The sequence below is a fragment of the Octopus sinensis genome, linkage group LG10, assembly GCF_006345805.1.
Source record: "Octopus sinensis linkage group LG10, ASM634580v1, whole genome shotgun sequence".
NCBI lineage: Eukaryota > Metazoa > Mollusca > Cephalopoda > Octopoda > Octopodidae > Octopus > Octopus sinensis.
Window position 1 is genome coordinate 63,663,086 of NC_043006.1, and position 12,500 is coordinate 63,675,585.

The 12,500-nt window shown below is 37.8% G+C and overlaps 1 protein-coding gene across 1 annotated transcript in view; it reads right to left on the reverse strand.

Annotated features, from left to right (window-relative positions):
* The window catches only part of LOC115216613 (reversion-inducing cysteine-rich protein with Kazal motifs-like), a 75,908-nt gene that overhangs the window by 22,356 nt on the left and 41,052 nt on the right, over positions 1-12,500 (reverse strand). Inside the window, exons 5-10 of the mRNA XM_029786090.2 lie at positions 9,962-10,092; positions 5,733-5,864; positions 3,885-3,999; positions 3,199-3,375; positions 1,907-2,003; positions 1,007-1,146 (exon numbers count right to left, since the gene is read on the reverse strand). Of these exons, the coding sequence (XP_029641950.1) occupies positions 1,007-1,146; positions 1,907-2,003; positions 3,199-3,375; positions 3,885-3,999; positions 5,733-5,864; positions 9,962-10,092 (792 nt within the window). The remainder of the gene's footprint in view (positions 1-1,006; positions 1,147-1,906; positions 2,004-3,198; positions 3,376-3,884; positions 4,000-5,732; positions 5,865-9,961; positions 10,093-12,500) is intronic.

Genomic DNA, 12,500 nt, shown 5'->3' on the forward strand with positions numbered 1-12,500 from the left:
TGCTGACAAGGCACGCCAGTTGTAAATAAATTCAATTCAATTTAATTAATTTGTTTACCAAAGTTTGCCGAAACTATGCATAGTCCAGAGATGAAAGGGGTAAAGGTTTATATTTCTCTTTCAATTTCAGAATTACAACTTTTAGCGGTTTGAGTTTGGCTGCTCTTTCTAGTGAGTCGAATGTCCTATTATGGCCATTCCTTATATTTTATATATATATATATATATATATATTATATATATATATATAAATATAAATATAAGGGTAGCAAAAAATTCTACAAAAAATTCTCCGCTACCAGCGGTCCAGTGAGAAAGAAAAGATAGTCAAAGATAGTCTACCTTGATTTTTGACTAATTTTGAAATAAAATCAGCAGTTTATATTTGCTGCTGAGAAGACCGCACAATTGCGCTAGATTTTGAAAATTTATAGCATATAGACTGGAGGCTTCCTTTCCATCGCCTCATGGATATATACTCGTCCTTGGCTTCTCTGCTGACAAGGCACGCCAGTTGTAAATAAATTCAATTCAATTTAATTAATTTGTTTACCAAAGTTTGCCGAAACTATGCATAGTCCAGAGATGAAGGGGTAAAGGTTTATATTTCTCTTTCAATTTCAGAATTACAACTTTTAGCGGTTTGAGTTTGGCTGCTCTTTCTAGTGAGTCGAATGTCCTATTATGGCCATTCCTTATATTTTATATATATATATATATATATATATATATATATATATATAGATAGATAGATAGATAGATAGATAGATAGATAGATAGATAGATAGATAGATATATACGAGTATAACAAAGAAATTAATTTGTGCTCTCTTAGCAACAGCCTTAATGCTGTCAAATCTTTGCAATCCTATCCCACCCACCCACACACATGAATTAGTGGGATAAGAGATATATTAAAAAAAAAATTAGTAATAACAGTAAAAAAAAAACACAGAAAAACAATCCAATAGACAAAACAGAAAAACTATCTGTGAATAATACTCACTGGAATATTTCCTGATTGATATGCATGACTGGTGACTATCCATGCGTGACGGCAGTGGGTTACATAAAATGGAGACGTTTTTTGCACGTGGTAGCTGCTTGTAGTTTATGCATTTCCTTAAGATGTATTCACAATCTTCTCTGTGAAACGGTAATAAAATTGGGGAGAAAATGAAAGAGGGCAGAATTGATGGGGTGGGGGTATATCGAGTAAATATTTACTGCATTTTTGACTTTCAGGAAAAATATTTTTTTTGCTTTTTTACAAAAGTTTCCTGCCTTACAAAAACTATATCCGCCAAGCAAATGACCTTCTCTAAACGTGTTAAAAGCAAACACTATGACATATTCAGAACTCTATTTCAGAAAATTATCACCGTTCTCTATGAGTATATTAAAAGACAAATTTAGGTGGGGTAAAATGAGTAAGACAAAATGAGGTAATTTTGCATCTTCAGTTCTCAAGAATTACATTTGAGAAAAGGACTTGTACTCATCAATATTAGGACCTAAGGTGATTCTGAAGGAAAAAGTGCATCTTATCTGACACCAAATATGGTAAGTTTGCTTTCAAAGTACCTGTACTTCTCGCCATACTCTAACCTCTATCCATGTTGTTTCTGTTCTGTTACACAAGCAAAAGAAACATGGAGAAACAAAAATATAAATTAAATAAATGTTGAACAGATGAAATAACTGGTATTTTATTTTGTTGATGCCCCCCTCCCCTTCTCTAGAAGGATGGTAAATAAAGTTGACCTCGACAGTGGAAAATTTGGTTGCTATTTCTAGCAGGTCGAGTGACTACTTGGAGGTACCCTTGTTGAGTCTAGGTAAGGAGTGTTTACTTTTAGCTGCCCTTCTGATGTGAAAGGCTGTGTATATTTAAGTTTTTACTTACCGGCAGATGGAGAGGGGTGTCGGCTGGCCATGGCATGGTTTCACTTGCAAGGCACAGGCAATGGTCTTCCACATTCCATATTCACAAGTCTTGATATCTGTAACAATAACACAAAAAAAAACAAATTGATAAAAGCACGGTTGGGAAGAGTGTGTGTGTGTGTGTGCATATTACGCACACACACACACATATGTACATGTAGATGTAGTGTGTGTGTGTTTATACACACACACATATATCATCATCATGATGGTATACATATATGTATGTGTGCGTGTGTGTGTATATGTATACACACACACATATATATATACACACACATACATATACATACATACATACATATATATATATACATGGCTGATGTCAGTGCTGACTGACTGGCATCCATGCCAGTGGCACGTAAAAAACACCATTCAGGTAGCACTGGAATTGACCATTTGAGCATGGTTGATGCTAGTGCCACCTGACTGGCTCTCATGCTGGTGGTACGTAAAATGCCCCCTCAACACTCTCAGAGTGGTTAGCTTTAAGAAGGGCATCCAGCTGTAGAAATCTTGCCAGAACAGATTGGAACCTGGTGTAGCCATCTGGTTCGCCAGTCCTTAGTCAAACCGTCCAACCCATGCCAGCATGGTATGATGCTGATGCCATTAAACAATGATGATGATGATGATATATATATATGTATGTATATCTTTTATACACACACACATATATGTTGGTATTATGTTAAGCTGTTGGCCAAATGCTTTTTTTTTTTTCAATATTTCTTTTTGTTTGCAGTAGCCAGTTCTTTTGGTCAAACTTTCGTATCTCCAGCTGCTTTAGATGCCAAGACATCAAAAATTGTCAAAGTGTAGTGCAATAGTTTTGCTATGGAATGGTGAAACTATTTTTTTTTTGTTTGTTTTCTGTAAGAGCAACGTTTTGGACTTGCAACACTTTTGCATAATAGCAAAAATATACATACAGACATATATAATATATATATATATATATAATATAATATTATGAATAATATATATATATGTAAATGTATGTATATATACATATATATATATACATATATATATATGCACTGACACACACACACACATGCGCATGCATGCGCTCGGAGACAGAATTGAATATAACATTAAGTTACATAAACAAAAATTTTTGTTTGCTAAAAATAGCATAATACAATTAGAAAGTTATTGTAAACAAGAAATGTGTTTCTTTCTCAACACAATAAATAACAACAATAAACAAATCAAACCACAAAGAAAATATATAGTAAAGGTCATGACCTTTGACCGGTATTCGCATCTGTGGTAGGTTAATGACCCCTCTCTGCCAATGGTGCAGTTCCCGCTTTGCAGCATTGTCTGCCTTTGAGTTGCAACTGCGGAACATTTCGACAGGTCGGTTGTTGAAATTGGTGCAGAAGTTGAGGCCATCACAGCCCAGGGTGCACGGTTCATCCACTGTGGGAGAAGAAGAGCAAGAAGAATTCATAACAACTGTCTGCGTGGTGTGAGTGTATATAGGTGTGTGAGTATATATATATACACATAAATATATATATATATACACAAAAATGTATATACAGTGGGGGGAAATAAATATTCGTACATGTCAATATTCTCTATCTAATTTCTAATGAACATAAATGGGATATACCAATACTATATTTGCATACACACGCATAAACTAAGAATATGCAAAAGAAACTAATAAATTATAGTTACTAAGGAATTTATATACAATCATAAATATTTAGGGGTGAAAGAAGTATTCGTTCAAAACATAAATAACTGATAATTCTGATTTAATACTTCATAGCATAACCATTATTCAGTTCCACTTCAACCAATCTCTTCTTGTAGTTCTTAATCAATGATTCGCATGTTTCTCTCTCTCTCTCTCTCTCTGTCACAGTGTGTGTGTGTGTATTGAGTATGTTTATTGAGCTGATTAAACAATGTCAACCTACCTTGTTTGATGCACATTTGTAAAGGTGTCTCCATGGGGTCCAACAGAGACTGCATTGGAGTGAGACAATTAGCATGGAATGCTTTGGAACTGTCACCCCACAGGCTGCTGAATGTCTGCAATGGAATAGAACGGAGAGAGATAAGCAAATACACATCTATTTGTGGATCAAAAAGAGGCCGAGGAAGGGCGAATGGCACCGCGAGTATCGCGTTGCCCTCAAGCAACTATGCTGTCCCGGGTCAACCTTGAGTGACTTCAATACAACCAAAGCATTCTATAGGGGATTAGTGGAGAGGAGGTACAACGACGAGCTCAGGGAGAACCTGGATATCAACAAGGAATACCTAACCCGCCTGTTCAGGACAACTTTCGGGCCAGGGCCCATGGACAACTTCCAGAGATCCTTGGCCTGGCAGTGCTACTGAGAAGCGCTACCCATTCGGGATAAGTTCTACAGACACGGCTCAAGAAACAAGGGGCCGACCTACCCGAGATGTGGTCAGAGCAACGAAACCATTCTGCACGCACTCGTGCAGTGTCCAACAATTTCCGACCTGTGGGCTTATGTCGAATGACTGCTGTCACGTGTGGGGTGAGTTGGTATATCAGCCGAGTCTATCGTCAATATTGTCACGCCTCCTTCCTTCAAACGGGAAGGAAGGGCTATTTTCATCATTCTTGTGGCTATGGCAAAAGAATGTATCTGGTGGACGCGTCTGAAAGGATTGGAGACAAACACTTTCCTCTCTGGTCAATCTCTCATCAACTTTTTCAAGTATCACTTGAAAAGAAAAGTGAGAGTAGAGAGGCAAGTTTTGTCTAGCGAATGTTTCAAAAAAAGATGGGTGAATGTAGCAAGGATGGCACGTATGAATGACGAAGCCACCTTGAGCATAATCCTATGAACCCGGAAAATTTAAAACAGACGGTTACCTACTTGCAAACAAATGTGGTAACATGTAACATCATTGTCCGAGGTTACCCTGGTCTTTTCCATAGGCTTTTCTTCCCACGGATAAACCTTATTTGCTTCCCCCTTTGCATTTTACACTGTGATACATGATCCCTATTGATCGTTTTTTTCCCTTTTTTTCCTCTTTTTTTTCCTTCTTTCCTTTTTACAATCCATTTTGATCGAAAACCTAACCCACCTTTTTTTTTCTTTTTCTCTCCCCCAAAAAGAAAATCTCTACTTTGTAATCTGTCCCGTCTGTGTGCAGCCCTGTGTGGCTAATAAAGAAACATATCTATCTATCTATCTATATATATATATATGTGTGTGTGTGTGTGTGTGTGTGTGCACATACACACACATTATAGGTAGTAATGCAGATAAATACAGTTGATATCTATATATATATATATATATATATATATGTATGTATATATAGGCATATATATATTATTTACATACATATGTATGTATATGTATATATATATATATAAGTATATACATATATATATGTACACACACATACACACATATATATATATATATATACATATATATATATGCACACATATATACATATATATGTATACATACACACACACACACACACATATATATATGTATGTATGTATGTATATATTTATATATGTGTGTGTATATATATATATATATATATAGACAGAATGAAATATAACAAATTATGTAATGTCTTAACTCGCTAGCTGTTTCAGGAAGTCAAGATTTATGTAATCATCATAATTTGCAAATGATATAGTAAAAGGTCATGGGTATGCAACTGGTGACCATTCACAAAAAGGTACTAATCTAAGTCGAGTTCCCTTTTCCAAGAGAAGATTGGGGCCAAACAATAACAGTAATTATTCAGATCCTTACCTTTTTACACAGATCCCGGCATTTACTACTTAATGCTTTACGGCAACATTGAAGCTTGGCACCGTCAATTATACTAAGACTTGTCTTATTTTTGGTAAGACCCAACTGAAGGAAACACTTCCAAATTGGAACCTGGAAAAAATTAAGACATGTTCACACATCAAATAATGTTTTAGTTGCCATTCATTGGAAACAGGGTTAACGAATAGACAATCGTATGGCACATGTAAAAACTGGTTCGTTTAAAGTACCAGTAAAATACTGGGTAGGATTCACTACAACTGACTGTATTCCAATACAAAAAAAGTGTAAGTTCAACCCCTTAAATCCTTCATGGTTATTTCAGTAATAATGCTAAAAAATAGAGAATTGGTATTTTCCTTGTTGCTTCCCTAAAACTTGACATAACAAAAAAACAGTTTCAAATATGGCATTTCTCAACAAAACGTAGACTGCTATATAAAACTGCATTCTGCAGTTAAGGGTTTATGACATTTTAATTGGATAGAAGTGATTTTCTGCTTCGATAGGGTTAAAACTCAAAATTTAGCAGCAAAGGAACGTGTGTTTTTGCTTCACTGGGAATTGAACTTCTGTCACTGATGGCTATCTATTATTTCCTTCTGCAAATAGAATAGAGGGGGAAGATAGGGAGGGAGAGAGAGGGGGAGAGGGAGAGAGGGAGAGAGAGATAATGATGACAAGGATGAGAATAATAATGATGTTCATGATGGTGGTGATGATGATGATTACAGGGATAATGGTGTGGAGGATGGAAGGGGTGGGGGTAAATAGGGAAAGAGAGAGGCAGAAAGAGAAAGAGAGAGAGAGAGAGTCAGAGCATGAGTTTACTTCTTTAATCTGTGGTGGTCATGATGATCACAACCATGACGCCACCAGCACCACCGCTGCCACCAGCATCACCGCCACCAGTGCTGCCGGCACCAATAACTGCAATTAGGGTAGCAGCACAGCAGCAATGATGATGATGAGGAGTGGGGGTCACTGGACGGGGATTCACTACATTTACCAACATTTTGTTATCATTTTCTTTGCAGTTTACAACAACCCAAAGAAACACTTCAATGTCCCCACCCCACCTCCGCTTCACTTCACCCTTGCAGTCTTTATCTTTTTCCAGACTGTGCCCCTTCCTCCTCAAGTGACACAGAGAGAGAAAAGGGGAAAGAGAGAGAGAGAGAACAACCCTGCTCACATACACATCAACCAACCAACCAACCAACCAACCAACAGCAGCAGGGCCCCTTCACTCAACATCTTTGACTTCCACAACCCTAGGAGGAGTGGTGGGGGTCACAGACACCAGGGGTCGAATGTGGAGACACACACACACACACTATACAAAAACATAAATACATACATATTTTACATAGACACATACATGCACACATACATACAAATCCAGATACAGGTACAGTTATACACACACACATAATGCATAGACACACCATCACCACCAGCAGCATCACTTCCTTCATCATCATCATCATCATCATCATCATCACCAATACAATACAGGAGTCTGCATGTTTTATATATAGACATATATATATATATATATATATATACATATATACATATACCTACATATATTTTCCTATCAGATATGACCTTTAGTTTACAAAGTGGTGTGTGGTCTTGTGTTTTGGGTGTTATCATATATATTGGTGGCGGTGGTGGTGGTGGTGGTGGTGGTGGAGATGGTGTAGTGGGGAGTCGGGAGGGGGTGGCGATGGTGGTGGAAGTGTTGGGTTGTGGTTCATAGAAATGTGTGTGTGTGTGTGTGTGTGTGTGTGTGGCTTGAGAAAGTTTTGGTAGAATGTCAAACAGATAACCCTGTTCAGATATGTAAATGTATGCGTGTGCAGATGTATGTGTGTGTAGATGTGTGTGAATATGTGAGTGTGTGTGTGTGTGTGTCTATTGTGTATATTTATATATATATACACACACACATAGATTTACATATACCTGTTCTAAACACACACATTCAATATATATATATAAATATATATATACACATGTATGCATATATACACACACAAACACACACACACATGCACACACACACACATGCACACACACACACATGCACACACACACACATGCACACACACACACATGCACACACACACACATGCACACACACACACATGCACACACACACACACACATAATAAATGAGGATAAAACTTCAAAAAATAAAAATTTATCAGTGGCCAGCATATAAAATGAAACCGATTAAGGTGAAAATTATATATATAATTATAGAAGGGCTTAGAAGGGAAATTTTCTTGCCTATATGCTGAGAAATAGACACTAAATCATCTTAACACTAAAAGAAGTTACAAACACATGTGTTGAAATGATTTAGTGTCTATTTCTCAGCATATAGGCAAGAAAATTTCCTTTCTAAGTTCTTTTTACAATTATACATACATACATACATATATATATATGTCGCCATGATAGATCGTTAGCCACTACACACATTTTTTTCTCTCCTCGTTTTTTTTCTGTGTCCCTTTCTGTAGAAGAGCATAGGCTCGAAACGTTAAAGACTTTTTTCTATTCCTGAGCGTAATACTAATACATCTGTTTGTTTTGTACACCACCTGTCTTCGTCTTTTGTTTTTTTCATAAACTCTCCCTATATATATATATATATATATATATATATATATAATAAATATTAGGGAATAAATCCAAATTTACAGGAAAAAATCAGATTTAGGATTGAATCCAGTTTTATAGTAAAATATTATATTATATTAAATTAGAGACAAAACCACTATTATGCAAATCAAACAAAGAAAGACTTGAGCCAATACATAAAATAATTTATATAAATTTAGAAATTTAACAATTATAAATAACCACTACGATCGTTTCATGTCTTATTTCAGCACATCTTTGAGACATTCTTCAGGTGGTTTCAAAACCTTCTTGGCGAAGGTTTTGAAACCACCTGAAGAATGTCTCAAAGATGTGCTGAAATAAGACATGAAACGATCGTTAAATTTCTAAATTTATATAAATTATTTTATGTATTGGCTTAAGTCTTTCTTTGTTTGATTTGCATAATAGTGGTTTTGTCTCTAATTTAATATAATATTGGAGTGGCTGTGTGGTAAGTAGCTTGCTAACCAGCCACATGGTTCCGGGTTCAGTCCCACTGCGTGGCATCTTGGGCAAGTGTCTTCTGCTATAGCCCCGGGCTGACCAATGCTTGTGAGTGGATTTGGTAGACGGAAACTGAAAGAAGCCTGTCGTATATATGTATATATATATATATAAGTGTGTGTGTATATGTTTGTGTGTCTGTGTTTGTCCCCCTAGCATTGCTTGACAACCGATGCTGGTGTGTTTACGTCCCCGTCACTTAGCGGTTCGGCAAAAGAGACCGATAGAATAAGTACTGGGTTTACAAAAGAATAAGTCCCGGGGTCGATTAGCTCGACTAAAGGCGGTGCTCCAGCATGGCCGCAGTCAAATGACTGAAACAAGTAAAAGAGAGAGTAAAAGAGTATATATATATATATATATGTATATGTGTGTGTGTGTGTAATGTCCTGGAAGAGACTTTTCTTCCAGGTGTAATTCCACAGTGAAGGACCTTTATATGTTCCAGTATATTTCAACATATTAAACATAACTTCGCACAAATATACACGTGGTGGTGGGGGGGGGGGGCTGAAAAGTTGCTGGCTTTGAGTAAAAGAAAATACAGGAGGACCAGTTAATTATGGTTTTATTGAACGTATTTCCGTCTCAGATTCACACACTTATTGCAGCGGTCCTTCATTTTTTTCTTTTTCTAAGCCTTGTAAAAGAACATGGATGGATGGTCCTCCAACCAGGCCTTTTGTGATACCCTTAAAGCCAGGAAATATTTTCAGCATCTCCTCGTGCGCGTGTGTGTGTGTATACAGCTTATGTTATTTACTTGTCTTCTTCCCAAATTCTTTGTTGTTGCATCACCAACACGACAACAACCACCACCGGAGCCGGAGCCGCAGCCGCCACCGTCACTGCGACCACCACCGCCACCACCACCACCAGCTACCAAAACAAAAAATACAAAAAGAACAACAACAAAACATGGACCCACAAGCTGGGTGGAAGGGCAACAGCTGACATCTTTTTTGGTCCTCTGTTGGTCCCCTGTTGGTCCCTTGCTAGTCCCTACCATTCAATTCATTACTCACCATTGGGGAGGGTTCTCCACACTTCTTGATAACCACATCAATCTTCTCATTGTCTGTGTTTAACAACATGACAGCACTCAAACATGTGTTGATGCATTCCTGACTTTCCCCTTTTTCACAACATGGCAAATCTGTAAGACAAAAAAATAAGAAAAAATATGATAACATACGGGAGTGGCTGTGTGGTAAGTAGCTTGCTTCCCAACCACATGGTTCTGGGTTCAGTCCCACTGCATGGCATCATGAGCAAGTGTCTTCTACTATAGCCTTGGGCTGACCAAAGCCTTGTGAGAGGATTTCGTAGACGGAAACTGAAAGAAGCCTGTTGTATATATATGTACATATGTGTGTGTGTTTGTGTGTGTCTGTGTTTGTATCCTCACCATCGCTTGGCAACCGATGTTTGTGTGTTTACATCCCCGTCACTTAGCAGTTCAGCAAAAGAGTCCGATAGAATAAGTACTTGGCTTACAAAAAATAAGTCCTGGGGTCGAATTGTTTGACTAAAGGTGGTGCTCTAGCATGGCCTCAGTCAAATGACTGAAACAAATTAAATAAAATAATACAAACATAATACATAATAGACAAAAGCACGAGCCTCTATGTGGTCAATTCAGTTGTTAGAAATAGCAGCCAAGTTTAATGTAATGTAATCTGTAAAATAATTGTTTCAAGCATTTTAAATTTTGGCACAAGACTACTAATTTTTTTTGGGGGGGGAGTGTTTGTCAACTACATCGATTCCAGTACATGACTGGTACTCGATTTTATCGACCAGAAGAAGATGAAAGGCAAAGTCAACCTTGGTAGTATTTGAACTTAGAACATGAAATCAAAAGAAATGCCACTTAGCATTTTTGTCCAATGTGTTTATGATTGTGCCAGCTTGACACCTTAATAATAATGATAATAATAATCATAATAATAATGATTTCATTTATTTGCCACAAGGACGAAGGATGAGGGGTGGACAATACAGAGACAGACATAAAGTGTGGGGGTTTCATCATCATCATCATCATCATCATCATCATTTAATGTCTATTGTCCATGCTGGTATGGGTTGGACGGTTTGACTGAGGTCTAGTGAGCCAGAAGGTTGCACCAGGCTCCAATCTGATCTGGCAGAGTTTCTACAGCTGGATGTCTTTCCTAATGCTAACCATTCAGAGTGTGGTGGGTGCTTTTTATGTGCTACCAGCACAGGAGCCAGTAAGGCGAGCCTGGCAATGATCACGTTCAGATGGTGCTTTTTAAGTGCCACTGGTACAAGAGCCAGTCAGAGGGTACTGGCATCAGTCACAATCGGTTGGTACTTTTTACATGCCACTAGCACCGGAGCCAGTAAGGCGGGCTTATGATAAAAAAAAATGAATAAATAAATAAAAATAACGTTTACACAGTATACACTGAAAAAGAAGGGACGTAGAAAAAAAAGGGGTGAGGATGATAGAGATGTGGCCCTCCTGATACAGGAGGACCTCTAGGGATAATCAAGGAACCCCACTGTCCAAGATTTCCCTGGAACCCTAAGAGCAAGTGCCCTCTCCAGTGCCTTCTCTCCAACTCACAGGTCTACACTTAGATGCATACCATCCACTTTTGCCATTTTTGCTGCCACAAGGGGCAGCCATTTTAGAAGGGGAGATGTGTCGATTACATTGAGCCGCAGTGTTCAACTGGTACTTAATTTATCCCAAAAGGATGAAAGGTAAAGTTGACCTCGATGGAATTTGAACTCAGAATATAGAGGTAGATAAAATACTTCTAGGCATTTTGCCTGGCATGCTAACAATTCCGCCAGCTTGCCACCTTAACAATAATGAAAATAATAATAATAATGATTATAAGCTTTTCTACTATAGGAACAAAGCCTGAAATTTTGGGGGAGGGGGCTAGTCGATTATATCGGCGCCAGTACATAACTGGTACTTATTTCATTGATCCCTAAAGAATCCTTTCTACTATAGGCCAAGGCCTGAAATTTTGGGAGAAGGGGACCAGTCAATTACATTGACCTCAGTATGCAACTGGTACTTAGTATATCAACCCTGAAAGGATGGAAGACAAAGTTGACCTCAGCAGAATTTGAACCTACAACGTAAAGGGCTAGAAGAAATGTCGCTAAGCACTTTGTGTAGCATGGTAAATGCTATAGGTACAAAACCTGAAATTTGAGGAGAGGGGTAGGGTTTGTTGGCTACTTGACCCCAAAGAGATAAAAGGTAAAGTCGATCTCAGTGGAATTTGAACTCGGAACATAAAAATAGACAAAATGCTTAGCAATATTTTGCCCAGCATAACTTTTCTATCAGCTTGCCGTTCTACATACAACATCACATCATTATCATCATCATCATTTAACGTCCATTGTCCATGCTGGTATGGGTTGGATGGTTTGACTGGGGCTGGTAAGCTGGAAGGCTGCACCAGACACCAGTCTGATCTGGTATGGTTTTCTACAGCTGGATAACTTTCCTAACACCAACCACTCTGAGAGTGTAATGGGTGCTTTTATGTGTCACCAGCATGGGTGCCA